Source organism: Colletes gigas, unplaced genomic scaffold (genome assembly GCF_013123115.1).
Source record: "Colletes gigas isolate AHSC1104 unplaced genomic scaffold, ASM1312311v1 Colletes_gigas_Sc00038, whole genome shotgun sequence".
NCBI lineage: Eukaryota > Metazoa > Arthropoda > Insecta > Hymenoptera > Colletidae > Colletes > Colletes gigas.
In genome coordinates this window covers 1184112-1205461 of record NW_025106667.1, presented here as the reverse complement: position 1 = coordinate 1205461, position 21350 = coordinate 1184112, and the positions used below count along the sequence as shown (strand labels likewise).

Genomic DNA, 21350 nt, shown 5'->3' with positions numbered 1-21350 from the left:
CGTCGGAAAATTGTGTCGGTCGTTTGGTGGGAGAAAACGAACGGGCACGATTAAACGAAGACAGTTTTTTCTGTCTCCTTGCGTCAACGCGGAGTCCAATCTAATCGAATAACTTCGTCCCTCTATTCTGCACGTTGATTGCATTCTCCGATTGTGCACAGTCAATGACGTCATCGCGGGGGAGGAAGAGATGGTGAGGATATTGATATGTACAACGGATTGGAACAGATACGGTCGTAATTGTCGGGCGACAGTAGCATGCAACTAGGCCAGAAATGTTTCGCTGTTCTCCCATTTATGGGCGAAATCGCGTTATTCGCGTGGACGAGACAATATTTCATTGATTGCGCAACAGACCGAGTCATTACTTTCGCAATTCAACATGCCTGCCCGGAGCACATTTCATTTCCAGTTGTTCGGATTTTCTGCGACACGAATCGCTTGCGCAATTAGAAGACCAAATACACACGTTTCGTTCTAAAATTGCGCGGGAAAAAGTATCCATACACCGCGATACATTCTGTTTAACCCTTTGACTGCTAAAGGCGTATATGAGCCGTTTATTTTGAAAGTGGCCTAACTCCATAAGATTTGTACTCTTTTGCGATGATTTCATTGACAATTTTGCATTTTAGAAGTATTCTCACAAGAGATGATAATTTTACTACAACTTTACATAATTATTGGACCAACCCAAGAACTTTACCATATTTGGTTGATGTTACTTTCATAGTTTTAAGAAAAAACCACTCTCTTTTATCAAAATTGCACGGTCACGAGAAGTCGAAAGTATTTTTTCAACTTTGACTTTCTTAACACTTTACTTAAACTTCAAATTTAACACCCTTAGATACATTTAAGCGGTATGACTCATTAGTATCCTATACGTATATTTTTAAATTCATTGAAATACAAACCTTTAAATATCTCGATTTGAAGATAAATGGACTTAGGCCATTTTCAAAATAAACGGCTCATATAGAGTGTTAGGCCACCTCGGGGAAAAATTTTAATGGGAGATTCTAGAGGGCAAAAATAAGACGAAAATCAAGAATATCAATTTCTTAATTGAGGCTTCATTAAGAAGTTATTATAAAATTTCAAATCGTTCTGGAAAAAATATTTTCAATTGCAGAGGTCAGTTACAAACATTTTTGGTTATTAGACATACCCACGAAATCCTACCTACTTTCTAGAAAAAAATTCGAGAAATGTGAAATTTTTTGACAAAATTAAAAAATTTCTAATCGTTCTGGAGAAAATATTTTCAGCTGCGGGGGTTAATTACAATCATTTTTGGTCATTAGACATACCCACGAAATCCTACTCACTTTCTAGAAAAAAATTCGAGAAATGTGAAATTTTTCGACAAAATTAAAAAATTTCTAATCGTTCTGGAGAAAATATTTTCAGTTGCGGGGATTAATTACAATCATTTTTGGCGAATAAACATACCCCCAAAATCCTACGCACTTTCGAGAAAAAAATTCGAAAAGGTGTGAAATTTCTTGACGAAATTAAAAAATTTCAAATCGTTCTGGAAAAATTATTTTCGGTTGCGGGGGTCAATTGCAATAATTTTTGGTGAACAGACCTACCCCCGAAATCCTACCCACTTTCTAGAAAAAAATTCAATACGGACGGAACTTGAAACGTTAATAATTTTTTAACGAAGCCACCATTAGCAAATTAATATTCTTGATTTTCATCTTATTTTGGCCTCTAGAATCTCCCATTCTTTCCAACACTTCTGTTAATCTAACAAAACAAAATGTTTTAAACGAAAGTTTCAGTTTTCTGTCTACTGCACGACAAAATTTTGAATTTATAAAAATGATTATTTTTTTGAAACTTGAGTTCAATCGGTAGAAACGATCAAAGACGAAAATTATTCTAGGATACTAAGCAGTATGACTCATTAGTATCCTATACGTATATTTTGAAATTTATTGAAACGCAAACCCTTAAATATCTCGATTTGAAGATAAATGGACTTAGGCCACTTTCAAAATATACGCTTTCACGAGTCTATCACAATATATACGAAAAGCGTAAATTTACGCCGTCTGCATTTTTTTTACTGTTTCATCGATTGATTCGATATGGAATTGGATAGAAATTTGATGTTTTAATTTATTTGCATTATTTTTTTAAACCGTAAGAATGGTCTGTTAAATCTTTCTTTGGGTACTTTTTTGGTCACCAGTCGCAGCGACAGGCATATGTGACGATCGCGCCATCTATGTTGATGGACTCTTCCTAGGACGCAGTCAAAAGGTTAAACAATAATAACTTTGATTGTAGAAGACTGCTTAGCTATGAAAGGCACATATGCAGCTGGGGAATTAATTCAGCTTTCAGATAGTATGAATTTGGTTATGATTTGAATAAAAATACAACAGAGAAATCTCAAATACCGAATGAAGTATGAAGATCCCAATAAAACTGAAAATCATGGGAGAATCTCGTCTTTCTTTTATTTCTGTTTCTTTCGTTTCATAGCATTTCGTCGATTCATAGCGTGGTCCCCCAAGTTTCTTTCCTGATGTCTATATGAATATTAAACAAACGTTTACAGTATCGATGCTTGACATTTAATGAAAAAAATTAGTTAAAGAACCTTCGTTTCTCAAAGTATTATAAAACTTATTTGCTGTATAATTGACGACCACGCAGAACCATCATGGTAATCGTCGACATTCCTTGTACCTTAATAATCCGAACTTTCTCGGCTTACAGTTTTACAACTGCCAGTGCATCGAGGCGAACCTAACGATACCGGAAACAACGAGTACGGCGACGATCGGTTACTGCGCCCTCGAGTGCAGTAACTTTTGGGTTTATATGGTCCTGTTCTCCGTGTTCGTTTTCATCCATTCGACCAGCGAGGTGGGCTCCATGCTGTTGACCCTACGGTGCGTGGATCCGCGGGACAAGGCCATGGCTTTGGGACTCATACAGTTCGCCATTGGCCTCTTCGGTAATTATTTCCTTTATCCACTCTGTAATTGGACCCGTCGAATGGCAATTAGCAGACTTTTCGTTAAAAACTCTACCGAATCCCATACAATATTCAACAGATTTTAAGTTCCTCAATTCTATATTATCTTTTCGAAAAAGTATTTCTAATACGATGTTTTTAAATATACAATCTGTGTGTTGAAAAAGCATTTGTTTGGATAGAAAAGAAAATTAATTAATTTATTTTGAAGTTTTAAGGATCCCATAACTAACTTTTGAACAGTATCATATGTCAAGGGTACAAGGTTTCTAAACAAAAATAAGAAAAAGACACACGTTTCGAGTCGAATATCCTATAGTTTTCTATTTTTTTTATTTCCTTTTTATAAATGAGAAAACAGTGGAGAAGATTTTCGGAATTTATCACACGTTGATCCGTTTGTTCTCTGGTTCCAGGAAACGTTCCATGTCCTATCGTTTATGGTGCTGTGGTGGACTCCGCCTGTCTTGTATGGGAATACGCTTGCGGCTCGAGAGGTGCCTGCTCGCTCTACGACTCCAATGTCTTCAGAATGTTCTATCACGGTAGGTGTTTCGAAAACTTCAATTTACAATGCTTCATCTTTGAGGAAAATAATTGAGTTTATATGTTTTTAACAGAAATCTTTCATTTAAATTGATTTGAACTTCAGTTTTGTTATATGAATCCAAAAAGGTTGGGACCCAAACTTACACTACGTGTTACACAGGTCAAATACGTAAAAATAATTTCTATAAATTTATGTCCGAAAATGCTTTATTAACCATTTTAGTGCCGAGCGAAAAACGGCTGCCTATGCGAACAATACCGAGCCAATTTCACGAGTTTGTTATGGTTAGAGAAAAAGCTCATAAAAACCAAACTAACAATGATATTTACAAAATTCAAAAAGCACCATATTACGAAATAAAGAAAGAATAAAGTAATGACAATTGCATTTCAATATTTATTGCAAATCATATAAATAACATAATTATAAAATATGATAAAAAGCATAGAAACAAGTTTCTCTTCCACAAACAATATTTACACATAAGAATAATCATTGTTTGATCACAGTTTTATGTAGGTCACGTAGCATAAAGTATAAGTATTTGATTTTCAATGATTTTTTAATAAATACTCCATTCAAAATTTGATGAGGCTTTGTTAAAAAGTTATTTACGTTTAAAGTGGAGCCAGTACTGAATTTTTTTCTCGAAAACGCGCAGCATTTCGAGGGTATGTCTATTCACCAAAAATGATTGCGATCGACTCCCACAACCGAAAATAATTTTTCCAGAACAATTTGAAATTTTTTCTTCCCGTTGAAAAATTTCACACCTTCTCGAATTTTTTTTTAGAAAGTGAGTAGGAATTCAGGGGTATGTGTATTCGCCAAAAATGATTGTAATTGACCCTCGAAACCGAAAATAATTTTTTCAGAACGATTTGAAATTTTTTTTTTCGTCGAAAAATGTAGGCACCTTGGTCTGGGTTAGGTTTGGGTTAGGTCTGGATTAGGCCCAAACCTAATCCAGACCTAACCCAGACCTAACCCAGACTCGACCCAAACCTAACCCAGACCTGGCTCAAACCTAATCCAGACCTAACCCAGACCTGACCCAAAAAAAGGTTTGGGTCAGGTCTGGATTAGGTCTGGATTAGTTTTGGGTCAGGACTGGGTTAGGTCTGGATTAGATTTGGGTCAGGTCTGGGTTAGGTCTGGATTAGGTCTGGATTAGTTTTGGGTCAGGACTGGGTTAGGTCTGGATTAGTTTTGGGTCAGGTCTGGGTTAGGTCTGGATTAGTTTTGGGTCAGGTCTGGGTTAGGTCTGGATTAGTTTTGGGCCTAATCCAGACCTAACGCAGACCTGACCCAAAACTAATCCAGACCTAACCCAGACCTAACCCAGACCCGACCCAAACCTAACCCAGACCTGACCCAAACCTAATCCAGACCTAACCCAGACCTAACCCAGACCCGACCCAAACCTAACCCAGACCTGACCCAAACCTAATCCAGACCTAACCCAGACCTAACCCAGACCCGACCCAAACCTAACCCAGACCTGACCCAAACTTAATCCAGACCTAACCCAGATCTAATCCAGACCAAACCCAGACCTAACCCAGACCTGACCCAAACTTAATCCAGACCTAACCCAGATCTAACCCAGACCTGACCCAAACTTAATCCAGACCTAACCCAGATCTAATCCAGACCAAACCCAGACCTAATCCAGACCTAACCCAGACCTAATCCAGACCTGACCCAGACCTGACCCAAAAAAAAAAAAGGTTTGGGTCAGGTCTGGATTAGGTCTGGATTAGTTTTGGGTCAGGTCTGGGTTAGGTCTGGATTAGTTTTGGGTCAGGTCTGGGTTAGGTCTGGAAGAAAAATTAGATTTTCGGTAAGAAATTTTTTCTCGAAAAAATAATTTTTTAAATGCTTTTGCAATAAAATTAGACCCTTCATAATGTTTTAGAAATTTTTGTTGAAACAGACCTTTCTCCTAATGCGAAGAATAAGGCACCATCGCATACGCAACGATATATCGTCGTTGGCACTAAAGGGGTTAAAAAGATATAAGCTTTTAAAGATGTTCGTGATGAATTGTGACGGTTATAAGAAATGTTGAAAAATTTCTTCTGAAATATTCCATCTGTATTAGAAATAATAGAAAATGCATTTTACGTACATTAAAAAAATTGATCTTCTTTTTCTGGTGTAGTTTTCTAAATCAATCCTTTTGTGTGACGAATTTTGCCAGTAATTCTTTTCAATAAAGCATTTTCGAGCATAATATAACCTTTTCGTATGAACCTTTTTCGTTTAAAGTATGTAACGCGTCCCTTTCTTCGTACAACTGCAATCAGTCGACAGATTTTCTGATTAATCCTTAGGCACAACGGGTGGAATTCTGGTCCTGGCATTCGTAGTGGACATAGTGGTGTGGTACAAAGCGGGGAGCATAAATTTCGCGGACGAGCAGGAGGTGGAGGAGGGTACCGTGGAGGAGATGGCCACTCTGAAGTCCCAGGACGCGCAGGCGGTGGACAACGACTATTTGTGAATGGTCTCGGGTCGACTTGAATGGCATCCCATGAACCAGGCCTCCTGAATCTAGCGTCGTAAGGGAGAAAGCGTGACGGATCGGTTCCTGACTGATGGTAAACAGGTGATCGAGACGCCGGAGATCGTGTCGTGTTGGCCGCGTCTGTGAGCGAACCGTCGCTTTGGCTAGATTTTAGAAGGGACAAGACACTTGGTGCTCGCGTCAATCGTTTTTCGCAGTCTGAGACGGAGACCAGGACCACGGCTCGGATAAAAAAAGAACTGTCGATGGAGGAGGCGGTGCTGAGCCACGGAAATGCCCGTAGTTTCCGAAGAGGCTGTGTCGAGATTAGGATATAACGAGTGCTGGGGGGGCACGAAACTAGCAGAGGAGGAACACGAGAAAGGGGACAGGGAGCTGGGAATCGAGGCAGACAACGAGAATCAACGATCGACGACGACGACGACGACGACGTTTCTTGGGCCTCGAGACGCGATTGGTCCTAGAGGAGCTTGCCTATCCTCGGAACACGTAATTAGTAAGTACGCACACGCGTCTAGGGGTACGTAGAAACGTTATCGAGTGGAACTCTTGCCGACTGGTATCAGAAAGAGGAGAGGAATTATCCAGAATCAATCGTCTCTGCATCCTCCAAGTGAAACACGTGGATCTCCGATTTAAGGTGTACAATGGGAGAGATAGGTACGTGTGCATAACTTGGGCTTGGGTTCACTGCTCGCTCGAAACTTGCGTTCCCTTGGGTTTTAAAGCTACCTTCATCTTCCGAATGCAATCTTTGTGTCTCGATGATACGACAAATTCAATCGTCTGTCGGTGGAAGCGAATATTGTAGAGGTACTAGAGATTATCAGTTCGTAAAAACTATTGCAACGAAAGAGTCGTAGGTTTCAGGATCGATGAGTTATCGTGGCAAAAACTGCATTCGAAAGAACGTTGTCCAAATCGTGTTCGGTTTACTTGGAAGCGCCCGTTTCGAGCGGATGATGGAAATTGTCGATTCTCTGGCGTCGACAGCGATCGATATCGAGGACAAGGTCTCATGCGAGCTTCTCTTAGGCACTACCGTCCGTGTTTCACTCTGCAAATACACATAGACATAGGCAAACTGTACGTACAAGCGATTTACGAATGTGTGCATGGTATCTGTCTCTGGACGAAATGTGCGGGAAAGATAAATAAGAGATAAGAGAGGAAGGAGCGAATGTGAACGAAGAAATATATATAGGACATATTTTTAGAAGATTTGACGACGAAACTGAGGGAGAGAACAAAGAGTAACGTTAATTATTAATATTATTAAGGGGGAGCGGGTGGGTCACAGGGGAAGAGCGAAGGTCAGGAAACGCGACGGTCAATGGGACACGGTATAAACGCGAAGAGCCATAAGAGCTGTATTTTAATACAATACACACTTTACACACACGCGGAGACACACGCCTGTGCTTTTAGCGCTTCGAGCGTTCACCGTTATTGACTCGCGCGGACTGGCTAACCTGTTCGTTTCTTGACTCTCTGAAGACGCGATGTAGTTGCAAATCACCGTGTCCAGTTGTGTTTCACGACGACTTTGGAAGTTGGTTAAAGTTCTCGGTGTTTTTAATCGTTTTAACCAAAATTCGCTAACGCGATCAACTGCGGGATTTCGTCGACAAAGGGGTTAAACGAACGATCAGCGTGGTGGATGGATGTCTATGTATCGTTTAGGGTATTAGAGGAGGAGAGAGTTGTTTAGGGGGTTGTTGCGTAGAATGGTAACAAAGACGGATTAGAGACGCGCACTTAGTGTAGGCATTAGTCGCTATTTCGCGAATTACTCGATTCAGGGGCATTGCTAATGTTTGGTTCGGAAAGTGCTTGACTGAAGAGACTCGCAGTTGGATGGAATTCTTGCATACCGGTGATGTGATTTTTACTCGAACAATAGTTCTTACATGGAAATTTTAGTGGATTTGACGATTTTAAAACCGTACTAAACGAACGAGCCCAGATTTTTAGTTTGAAATTTTAAATAAATTATATTTTTAGAACAAAAGGGTATAGCCAAATAAGGGGGTCAAATGTGACATACGATGGATCCATCGATAGATCATCAAGAAAAAACGTTCTGTGCCAAATTTTAACCCTCTATCTTGTTTGGAAGGGTAGTTATTAAGAAAAGTCGGATTAACGAATTTCTGCCTATTTCCCCTATTTAATCGAGTACAAAAATTATGAAAAAAATCTGGTGCATTGTGGTTATTGAGATACGTGTTTGAGAATTTTGTCCGATTTTTCGATTCCAAATCCTAGGTGTGAAAAATTGAAAACACAAAAAAACACAGAAAAATACGGATTTCGTATTGAACCTTTCGTGACACTAGATTTCTATAATTACTGTAAATGCGTATTGTCATTGGTTATTTCCCTGAATTTTTTCAGATTTTTCGATTCCAAATCCTAGGTGTGAAAAATTGAAAACGCAAAAAAACACAGAAAAATACGGATTTCGTATTGAAGCTTTCGAGACACTAGATTTCTGTAATTACTGTAAATGCGTATTGTCATTGGTTATTTCCCTGAATTTTTTCAGATTTTTCGATTCCAAATCCTAGGTGTGAAAAATTGAAAACGCAAAAAAACACAGAAAAATACGGATTTCGTATTGAAGCTTTCGAGACACTAGATTTATATAATTACTATAAATGCGTATTGTTATTGGTTATCCCTCTGAATTTTTTCAGATTTTTTGGTAGGGTGCGCCGTAGTAGGAAAAATCAAAAACCGATTTTTTCGACGTTTTTCGCATGAAAAAGCATCTTATACTTTGAATTTTTGTATTCTCTTTAATAGATAACTATATTGTATGGGTTTAAACATTTCTATGTTGAGCAGAACATTGTATACAAGAAGAAAAGCAAAAATAAGTCACGAAAAAAAGTGCTATGCACGATATATTGAGAAGTATCAACGGTATTTTCAAGAGCTGCGATGGTGCAGTAAGTAAGATGCTCGACTGAGAGACTGCTGCGAACTTTTTGACGCGCGTTCGAGCCCTGCTGAAGTACATTTTTTTTATTATATTAGTTTTGTTTTTTTTCAATTTCTAACTAAACGACAGTGAAAAACTATTTGTTTATTAATATTTAAAAAATATTTTCACCTAAAATATACGCTCATATTCTTTTTATTGAAGAATCTTCTTGCAGTAGGTACTGAAATTTTTGGACGAAATTAAACAATTTGCAATCATACTAAAAAAATTATATTTAGTTACCAGGATCGATTACAAGCATTTTAAGTGAATAGACATATCCCCGAAATCCTACGCGCTTTCGAGAAAATAATTCTTTACCGAAAATCTAATGTGAGGCTTCCTTGAAATTTCATGCGAATCTTTAAAATGTCATAACTTCTGAACGTATTGAAGGATTTTAATGTTTGAAGCGGCAAATAACGCGTATTTTGCCGAAGAATATGTAGGCATTATAACAATAGTGAAAAAGTTGTTCCTTAATCCCGTAAAGTTAGAGAAACCCCATAAAAATGGTCCAATTTTCAAACGGCCATAACTCCTACAATAGTGAACATATTTCAATGAAAATTTTTTCTAAAGTAGAGCTCATCGGTGCCTATAAAAAAGTATTAGACATTTTTTCTGTAGAGCGTGAAACAAATTTATTAAAAATGGAAAACAATTTTTTAAGAATAATCAACCAAGGGGGTGGTGTCTAAATTTTTCGACGAAAAAAAATTTCAAATCGTTCTGAAAAAATTATTTCTAGCTAAGGGGGTCAATTACAATTATTTTTGGTGAATAGACATACCCCCGAAATCGAACACAGTTTCGAAAAAAAATTCAAATAAATATATCGCGCATAGCACTTTTTTTTCGTGACTTATTTTTGCTTTTCTTCTTGTATACAATGTTCTGCTCAACATAGAAATGTTTAAAACCATACAATATAGTTATCTATTAAAGAAAATACAAAAATTCAAAGTATAAGATGCTCTTTCACGCGAAAAACTTCGAAAAAATCAGTTTTTGATTTTTCCTACTACGGCGCACCCTACCAAAAAATCGGAAAAAATTCTGGGAGATAACCAATGACAATACGCATTTACAGTAATTATAGAAATCTAGTGTCACGAAAGGTTCAATACGAAATCCGTATTTTTCTGTGTTTGTTTTGCGTTTTCAATTTTTCACACCTAGGATTTGGAATCGAAAAATCGGACAAAATTCTCATACACGTATCTCAATAACCACAATGCACCAGATTTTTTTCATAATTTTTCTACTCGATTAAATAGGGGAAATAGGGCAGAAATTCGTTAATCCGAATTTTCTCAATAACTACCCTTCCAAACAAGATAGAGGGTTAAAATTTGGCACAGAACGTTTTTTCTTGATGCTCTATCGATGGATCCATCGTATGTCACATTTGGTTCAAGGGCACATTTGACCCCCTTATTTGGCTATACCCTTTGTTGGAAGATTGAAGCTTAGAGCTTCGTTTCAAATAGCAAAGAGTCTATTCTGATATATCAAATAATTAATAGAAACTTGTTGAGAAATTCTAGCGATACAGGGTAAATTAGCAAAATGGAATTTCTTTTAAAAAGGCAGTAATTGATGAACAGAACTATTGTTCGAAGGAAAAGTCACTCGATTCTTTCACACCTCTGCGTCGGGGAGATGGCTATCCGGTTTTATCGATCTCGTCGAAGATAGTTAGACCGAGGAACGGGAAATATATTTTTGTTTGGCCATTTTGGGTATTTCTCCGTCGACTCCGGTAACCGGAAAGCTGTACGTAAAACGGACGCGAGGGGAAGTATATTCGAAACGCAATGTCAGGATGAAAGACGATTCTTAGTTCATTCTATGTTTCGAAATTTTACTTTAAGTTAGTTTAATTGATCGAAGTTGAGATCTAATTTGGAACAGATCTGTATAAATTTAATTTTATTCTAAATTACCGCGATTCGTGTTTTAAATTAGCAATCTTACGGTAAGCAAATTGTACATTTTTATTTTCTAAATATTCGGAGAAAAATTACTCTTAATCGATAGGGACCAGATTTACCAGATCTGAATAGATTTAATTTTATTCTAAATTAACTAATTTACACGCTGCACGTTTTAAACGGAGAAATTTCAATCGTGGAAATTGTATATTGAATTTTTTATATTTATTATTAATATTCGGAGGAGAATGGTGAATAATTAATCAAAGTTGGGATCTACTTTTTACCAGATTCGTTTTAAATGGACAAACTTAATGTTATTCTCTGTAACGTATCTATTATTAATAACTTTTATCGCTGTTGCAAAATCACCAGGTGAGAATACGTAAACCGTCAGTCAATTACTTTCTCGAAATACCGAACAATGAAAAGGTATTGTATAATGCTACTAGACGATCTACTGCAGGCCCAGACATAACAATAGGAACGAGGACGATCGCGGAAAGATATTTTTTTTACTGTCGTACCTCTAACCAGGGAGAGCAGCGAAGAAAATAATAGAAAGAATCTTAATTTTCGAACGACCTGGTTCCGACAAACGTTCGGAACTTACTCTGGGTTCTGGTAGAATCGCCAACCGTAGACTTTAACCCTTTGACGATGCTCGTGACTATTCAGCAGAAAACAGAGATGTGCAAAGTGTGTTTAAAAAAAGTCAACAGTCGAATAGAAACGATTTTTAAACGAAAATTTTTATTCTGAAAGTAATCAAGTTTCAAATAAAAAAGTTGTTGACGAACTCATGGGTAATACTGGCTCGAGAAATTTTTATTTTTATTATGTATATTTTAATAATAATTGAAGAAAACAAGCAATGGAATATAACGTGGGCCCTGAAAAATAATTACTTTAATTATTTATACACAAATATATCGATCAAAACCATAAAAGGTTAATAAAAAAAAATGTTTCCATTTGCAGATCGTTTATAAATAAATAGTTGAATTTTAAAACCAATGCATTTCCTTTACGAAACATTTAAAACAAGTTGGTTTTATTTGAAAAAAATAAAGACTAAAACCGGGCACCGCCACGTGGCTCCTCGTGAAAATATAAGAAATAAATAAATAATTATTTAAAACATTTTGCCCGTCTCTTATGTAAAATATATTTAATATTGTAAATGCATTTGAATTGAAGAATGATTCAAATGCGTTGATCCCTGAAGAAACGATCCTCGCGTCGTAGGGGTTAAACGAGTTATATGTATATGTCATATATACATGTACACGTGTGTTACGTGTATGTGTGTGCGTGTACACTTGTACCGGTAAATCGTTGACGATGCAATCGAGAAGAATTGCACGGATTCGAATTACGGCCATCTGTGCGTCCGTTGATCTCCAAAACGAGAATTGTATTTTTCTATTCGAAGCGAACATAATCTATATTTTAATCGATCACACGTCGTATAAGCACAGAGCACGTAACGTTGAGCCGATTTACCCGTTCAACGCGTCAGTTTCTCGGATCTCGGTGGATTTATCGAAATAACAATGCACGTGTTGCAATGGGAAAAGAAACATCAGTTTCAAGTTAACACTTTACCGACCGGTAGCGGTTGATTAATCGGCTATCGGTCGGTAAACGTCGACCGATAAAACAGTTGATTAATAGGCTATCGGTCGGTAAGCGTTGGCCGGTAAAACAGTCGATTAATAGGCTATCGGTCGGTAAAGTGTTAAGAGGAACGTGGTATCATAAGTAAAAAATAGACTGTGGATAGCGTTAAATAATTTTTACCAACAAGGCAAGACACCGAATCCGGAAATTCAGAAAATTATTAAACTTTCTGTAGGCATGTAATATGATAGTTTTTTTTTTTTTTTTGCTCATTTTATTTTATAACTCGCAAATTGTAAGAGATAGAGAAAAATTGCTTCTTTTCATTAGATTAAGTTTGTATATTATTTGAAACACTAATGCTATTAGCAAGTTTACGAGTTTACGAGTTACGAGCAAGTAAACGTGTTAACACTTTACCGACCGGTAGCGGTTAATTAATCGGCTATCGGTCGGTAAACGTCGACCGATAAAACAGTTGATTAATAGGTTATCGGTCGGTAAGCGTTGGCCGGTAAAACAGTCGATTAATAGGCTATCGGTCGGTAAAGTGTTAATGTGGTTCACGTGACTATCTCTATATTATTAAACAAAGCGTTAACTTGTTGAACTGTACTTATAAGGTGCTTGATACCATCGCTGATTAGAAATATAGCGTACAAGCCTCGTGATGATTAACTATAGTGTCCGGTTCATTACTACTTGCAATAACTCTTGGAACTGATTTCTCTTTTTCCCTGCAATACTTGTACACTCGATACCATGAAATGACACGCTGAGAGCCGGAACTGAACGACGGAAGATGACTTTGTGACCCTTTGCTTGGCAAATTACTTGCACCGTTTTCTGCCAAGGAAAGGGTTGAAAGTTAAGATCAAAAGGACGACGTTTCGAGAGATGCAACATGAGGTGTACAGGATGATCGGTAAACACGCGGTACAAACCGAGAAGAGGGCTGATTAAAAATAGGATCACTTCGTCTGTGATCGATATCAAATTATTTTCAATATTTTACCGTCGATTTGTTACTTTTTAGTAACAGTCAGGAGCTTGGAGAGTCCTTTATATTAACACTTTACCGACCGGTAGCGGTTGATTAATCGGCTATCGGTCGGTAAGCGTTGGTCGGTAAAAAAGTTGATTAATAGGCTATCGGTCGGTAATGTGTTAATCTATCGAAGATGAAAAATTTTATATTTTTAGGAGTTGTCGATTACCAAAATTTACTTTAGATTATATCGGATGAGAATTTTTAATTTTTAAGGTAATAATACTCGGATTTTTATGAAATTTTGTACAAATTTTTCTTGATTTTCTTTTAAAGAAACATTTCAAGCTTACAGTGACCACCATGACAGTCAATGTGTTAACCATTCCTTCTCTATTAGTAATTCTGTTTTTACTAATAAAATTTTATGTCATGAATCGTAGCATTTTTTCAACTCTTGTTTATTTTTGAAAACGTTAACGAAACAAATATTTCTTTAAATGGTGTTTCTTAAATATCGAAGACGTGAAATGGTTTTCGAAGCAGCCAGTTCGTGTTGTAACGCCTGTTTCCGATCAGGCTGTACCATCGAAGGACAATTCAATGAAGAAACTATTTTTCAGAGTTTAGAGACGATTAGCCCGCATGCGCATGCGCTCTTCTCTTGCGTTCGATTCGTTTTATCGCGTCCGGATCCTTTCACCATCGACAGGATCAGAGAGGACAGAGTCAGAGCTATATTTTTCTTGCGTGAGAATCGGGGGGGGGGAAAACGACGACACATCGGAGATGCGGATAATTATTATTTAAACAAAATATTCGTATAACGAATGAAAGATCAACCGCTGTTTATTCGTGATAAAACTATAAAAAATTTAAATTTACAAAGAACAAGTAAAACTATCGCGAGTAAATTCCTGTACGTTGATCTTGTCGTTAATGGTGTAATCGAAATAAAATTTTGCTCATCTCCGCCGAGGTACATACTTACATATGTGTATATTTTCCACGAATCGATCGAACGGGAATGGTACAAGTGACAGAGAGAAAACGAGAGAGAACGAGAGAGAACGAGAGAGCCGGCTGGTTTGCTCGTGTATTTTCTACGCGAGGGGAAGGGGGGAGACGGATTTTTAACCAACGAGTCCCGTTTTATTTTCGGACGAGAAGCGAACGGAGTGTACTTGTGCGTTTTCAGCGTTCGACGCATGATTATGTATATTACGTGTACGATAGACCTGTAAATATAGGAGAGTACAATAATTGCCAAAATAATCGTGGCGCGGAGCGAAAGAATCTCGATCTTTATTCCGTGTGTTGCGTCAGTCGGTGTCTGTCGTCGGAACAAAATCACTTGGCTTCCAAAGGCCAACCAGTTACTACCCCCAACTACCTAATTTAATGTTTTCAAACTTTGGAACAAACGAGCCTTTATTTAAATAATAATTCACAAGCTAACGAGTTTCTACCCCTGACCATCGTTCTTTTCACCACTCAACAGTGTTTGTAACGCGTAATTGGTAGTGGGGTTAGGTGGCCTCGAACGTCCACCTGATTTCTTCCCTCGACTCTAGTGCCAATAATCGAACAATCCAGGTTCACATCTTGAGTCTATCGATAAAAAATCATTGCAGATTCCACCTGGATCGTTCGAGTATTGATAACGATAATGCTGACGATTATCTAGCCCTCGAATCGGAATTCTCATTTGCATCGTCCGCCATGTTGGAACTTGCTGATCCCGTAGTCGTGAGAATCGGACGCGATGGTGGCGCCGTTACGACTAAACACTGCCTACTTACTCTTACTGCCAATTCATCAAGATTCGTTCTTACTATCGAACTCAATTACTGCCCGTTTATACTTTCCTTTTTATCCATACTTTTATACGCGAAACAATAACTAGAAAATAACTGAAATGAAACAGATTATACAAATGACAAATTCAAACTATTCGATACAAAATTAAAGATATTTATATAGTGATGATATTGTTAGAACAACCTTTTTTTACTGTAGTTTACCAGAGGAAATAGCAAACCTCTTTTCAATCCTCTAAAGAAAATTGTTCTAATAATTCTACTATGAGAAAGTTTGTAAGATCATAAAAATGTTCACGAGACTGAAAACTATAAAAAACGATTATTTCTATTTTTGTTGATGCATTGCTCGTCGACTGGACGTTCTTCTAGAACTTTTGTTCATCGATAGAGTCGATAAGTAATGCATCGTTAACGCATTTTTTTAATAAAGAAAAGACTAACGACATTATTACGAATACACATATATAGACGTGTATGTCTAGGCTGAAACTCATTTAAAAAGAAACGTTTAAAACGACTTTGTCGCTAGAACCTTGATAACTTAACACTTTACCGACCGATAAAACAGTTGATTAATAGGCTATCGGTCGGTAAGCGTTGGCCGGTAAAACAGTCGATTAATAGGCTATCGGTCGGTAAAGTGTTAAGGTAACTTTAGAAAACAGGTAAAAGTGCCATGGCGTTCGTTTTTTATACTCAACGTTTACATTCTTTTAGCATTTAAAGTTGACTGTATTCATTCGCTGATAAATCGCCATCGCTCACGACTCGCGTTACGATTCTTGCGGTTCGAACGGACTTTGTTCGACGAAATAAATGGAAGAATAAGAAATCGCTGGCGTGACACGGAATATTATAATTATTATATTTTAGTAAAAAAAGAATTTATCGATAATATACTTGTAGGATAATCAGCCGCGCGAGCGGCGAAAGCAGTTTTACCCAATTACGACGTAGTCTTTTTAAGAGAACCATAATTGCTAGTCTCTAACTTGCGACGTGCATGCGTGTATCCGCACGTCTCGACGGAAATATATACTGGATGTTTTATGAATTCCACGTTGGAACAACTTTATCGCGTTGCAAACTGTTTCAGGAATGAAATGATCATTTTTATGTTATCGATATTTGATTTATCGGATTGCCATAAACTCCCAGCATATTCCCTCTTTTAACACTTTACCGACCGATAGCGGTTGGTTAATCGGCTATCGGTCGGTAAGCGTTGGTCGGTAAAAAAGTTTATTAATACGCTATCGGTCGGTAAGTGTTGGCCGGTAAAACAGTCGATTAATAGGCTATCGGTCGGTAATGTGTTAAGGTGAACGAAGAGGCGGGATTTCAACCTATTTTTAATTCCCCAAGTTTCAGATTCACCGAGATAACAAGATTCCAGCGAAATATTATAGTTATTGGAAAAGTATTGTTAATTTCGAATGTGTTTCAACGCATATTCGTGTTGCTTGTCCTACGCAAAGGTTATTTATGTACGAATTTTAAGCAACAGATTAATCGTTACGAAAAGCTGTTATGGATAAAAAATAGAATAATAGTAATTATCGAGAAGAAATATTATAAGAGTTGCGATGCGTTAAAGTCGTTCCACGTTATACTTATGCACCTAAATATGTATATGCGTGTGTATCAGGCGTAAGGAACGACTAAATCGATAGATAGACGTAACGAAAAGTGGGGGATATAACAATTGAAGAAAAAAAAAAAAAAAAAAAGAAGAGGAACGAATATAATGCCATTTTTATGCATGCATATATTGTACTAATGATTATTATAAATTTCTGTTTTATTAATATTATTATTACTACTATGGTTTAATACCATTTACTGTCATCGACTATTAATTATAATTAATGTTCAAAGTCGCAGATTACTATTGTAATGCGCGCTTCGATTTTTATATATATACGAAAAGGAAATCGATTACTCTGTAGGAGACGTAACTGTATTTTGGTATAGTGCACGATGAGTATGTGTGCGTGAGTGTGTGTATGTCCTCTGTAAGCGCGATACGGATCAATTCTGCATGCGTTCGGCCTGAATCGTCGGGCATGCGAGTACGAATTTCGAATTTCGTATTTCTAAATGTCGTTGAGTTCCCGACACGTCTGTTTTTCTCTTCTGCTTATTTTTTTTAGCTTAGATATCGTGCAGGCAGTTACTTTTTCATTCTAACGAACTATATCTGCATCGTTGCCCCGGTGGAAATCCTCTTTTGAACAATTTTTATACAAATGTAATTGTATTATTGATTCAATCGTAAAATTCAAACGTAAAAAATTCTGTGTGTTTTTATGCATTGTTTAAAATTTAACGAAATAGTATTGTGGTTCGTGGTAAACAAAGATTCTTATATCTTGTTTGGAACTTAAAAATGCCACCAATGGTTTAAATCTACAATTTAGTTTGGAGATTTTTTGCTGGGCGATCGATACACGGTGTGGTTCGTTGATATGCAATTCCTCCCCCGGAAGATGTATACTAATGACCTGGAAAGATTGCCTCTGGCAGTCGAAAAGGTTATTTCATTGTTGGTTAACACTTTACCGACCGGTAGCGGTTGATTAATCGACTATCGGTCGGTAAGCGTTGGTCGGTAAAAAAATTTATTAATACGCTATCGGTCGGTAAGTGTTGGCCGGTAAAAAAGTCGATTAATAGGCTATCGGTCGGTAATGTGTTAAGATCGTGTAAACTGCGGATCTTTATGAAATGGGAGTTTCACAGAGGGTTGTTTCAACCCCTAAATATAATAATTGGTATCTTGAAGTGTTTCTTATATTATTTGTTTTAAATAAAAATTCCATAGACATCCGCGGTCTAATGAAAAATGAAATTGGGAGCAACGAGACGGCTTTAGGGTTGCTCAGAGGCAATGTTTACAGCTCCGTCAAGTAACACGTTTCAAACAAGACTGTAAATAGGAAATAGCAGGCGTTCGATGGACCTCCACCTTAAGGTTCCCAATACTACTCCCGACGTTTAAGTGCCTAAAAACCGGAAAAAAATGCGTTTATCCTCCTCGAATCTTCATTGTCTAGTTTCTAGAAGCGGGTAAGATACTATTTTGCAAGTTTCTCTTCGTCGTAGAGTCTCGAACGGAACTTAACCTATCTGCCACGAAACGTTGCCCACCGTCCGCACACTGCCTCGTTCATCGACAGATCTGTGACGAGATAAGATTTTAAATAGAGGTCCTTATTTCACGTGTAGTAAACGTATCCGAACTTGAATCCGTGTAATTTTTAATACACGGATATCCGTGTATGTGTTACAGTGAAACACCGAAATCTGGAGAATGTCGACTTTCACCGGTGAATGTCAACATTCACATAGTCGCTTAGTGTATGACCGAAATATTTGCTAAACACCCTCATTTCTGACTTACACCGGTAAATGTTGACATTCACCATGCACTAATGGTGAGTGTTGAACATGTTGGAGATTTATATTTTCTTCTCCGTAATTCAGTCGCTATAAAACGTCACAAGGGTGACGTAACTTTTTCGCCTCTCTTTCTGAAAGGATCTAACCCAGACCTAACCCAGACCTAACCCAGACCTAACCCAGATCTAACCCAGACCTAACCGAGATCTAATCCAGATCTAACCCAGACCTAACCCAGACCTAACCGAGACCTAACCCAGACCTAACCGAAATCTAATCCAGATCTAACCCAGACCTAACCGAAATCTAATCCAGACCTAACCCAGACCTAACCGAAATCTAATCCAGACCTAACCCAGACCTAACCGAAATCTAATCCAGACCTAACCCAGACCTGACCCAGACCCTAGATTTGGGTTAGGTCTGGGTTAGGTCTGGATTAGATTTCGGTTAGGTCTGGATTAGATCTGAGTTAGGTCTGGGTTAGGTCTGGGTTAGGTCTCGATTAGATTTGAGTTAGGTCTGGGTTAGGTCTGGGTTAGGTCTGGGTTAGGTCTGGGTTAGGTCTGGGTTAGGTCTGGGTTAGGTCTGGGTTAGGTCTGGGTTAGGTCTGGGTTAGGTCTGGGTTAGGTCTGAAATAAGTCTGAATTAAGTCTGGGTTAGGTCTGGATTAGGTCTGGGTTAGGTCTGGGTTAGGTCTGCGTTAGAAAAAGATCACGATTTACTGCAGTATCCATTTAGTATAAATTAGGGTATCGGAAAAAAAATTAAGAAAACGTTGCTCGCGTTATCAAAGCTTGCATAAGACTGACAAAGCTGATTGACTCCGAGCAGAACAAAGGATTTGGCAGGAGAGAGCCAGTCGCTTGTTTTTTGACTCTTCTGTTTTGGACCTCCACCAGAGCATATCTGTGATTGTCGACACACACCGGAGAGGGTCCGAATGTACAACAATGTAATGAAATATTCGATCTTTCACCGTCGTATTTGGTATCTGTTGACATTCACCGGTGAAAGTTGACATTCTCCAATTTCGGTCATTCACGGTAACATATGTATAGTTCTGTTCACGGGCAACGTGAACGTTGCCATGCCGACGTGACAACAAAGTATGTATTTCTATTTAGTTGTATTTTACGAGGCGGTATTTCGCGACCATAGATCCGTGTACTTATAATCCATGTACACGTGTATTAAGAACACGGATTTTTAATTCCTTAATACACGTTACACGTGTATTTAGACACACGTGAAAAGCCACGACCTCTAATTTGAAACACTGAAAGCTCGTTTGACATTACAGGCGGCATGTAATGTGTATCAAGAGATCGCATGTTTTTATTACGATATTTCCAAATGTTGACAGTTTCATTTCGATAAATGAAAAATTCGAAAATTTAACTTAAAATTATTGTTTTATTTTATTTATATTGTAAGTTTTTACACGTGTAAAAACGTCACAGAACCGTGGCTGGGCGATGGACAGAGCGAAACTAAAAGTATGCGAGCGAACACTCCGCAACTGCAGAGATAAGATAAAATTCCTGGCTGTCGCCTATAGTCGACGCTCGTACCGAAGCGGTTAAATAGCAACGGAAAACGGACGAATCGAAAAACGGGAGAAAAAAAATAGATAGAGGAATATATGTATATTTACGCGATAATCCATTAAATGCAACCGTAGTGATGAAAGGAGAAAGAATAAAGTAGATGACAGTATGTATATACGTAAAGAGAAAAGAGGAAAAAAGAACAGACGAAATAGTATTTTATCTGACTGCTAGTTCGACGTCACAATGGACGAATGATTGTCGTTTTGACACCTTCGGCAGATCTCAGCACTCTGACGAAACGAACGTGGATCGTTTATTTTTTATTCGCGCATAAGAGTCCCGCTCGTTTCCGCGGAGCGCGTTTACGAATATTTTGCGTTGAAAAGGTGCGCCGTGAACCGGCGAACACGACTATAATACGTTAGGTGCACGTTCAAAATAGGTATATGTATATCTCAGGCGCGCAAGTCGGATTTTTCGAGCAACAGACCCCCTCCCCAATTTTTGCTTTCACGGGCTCGAACGGATATAAATAACATTCGAAGCACAAACGGTTAATGTACAAATTGCCTCCAAGTTACATTTCATGTTTAACCTTTATTTTCAAACTCGAACTTCACTCGAAATGTATGAAATTGTCAACGAAGAATCCGATTGCCTTGGTACAACTGAAGCGATCTTTCCCCCTCTCCCACCTCTGTTCCAGTGATAATCGTACAAAGATAGACGCGACCGATTTGCGACGCACCCTGCAAACGCGCGAGCGCGTGCGTGTATATTAATTATTGCAGATATATATATATATATACGAAAGAATATATATAAATAAATAAGTAAATATATGTATATATATTTAAACAAAAACAAAACATATATATATATATATATATGTATGTATATATGTGTGTATGTATATCCATGCACACTGAGACTCAAACTTTTCGAGCGTCCTTA

The 21350-nt window shown here is 37.8% G+C and overlaps 1 protein-coding gene across 5 annotated transcripts in view; it reads left to right on the top strand.

Annotated features, from left to right (window-relative positions):
• LOC122402688 (solute carrier organic anion transporter family member 74D) overlaps nt 1-7401 on the top strand; it is a 182393-nt gene extending 174992 nt beyond the window's left edge. For all 5 annotated transcript variants that reach the window (XM_043405678.1, XM_043405677.1, XM_043405680.1 and 2 more), the window contains 3 exons: nt 2740-2980; nt 3418-3546; nt 5888-7401. In XM_043405678.1, coding sequence (XP_043261613.1) covers nt 2740-2980; nt 3418-3546; nt 5888-6057 — 540 coding nt within the window. In that variant the 3' untranslated portion in view covers nt 6058-7401. The remainder of the gene's footprint in view (nt 1-2739; nt 2981-3417; nt 3547-5887) is intronic.
• The last annotated feature ends 13949 nt before the right edge of the window (nt 7402-21350 follow it).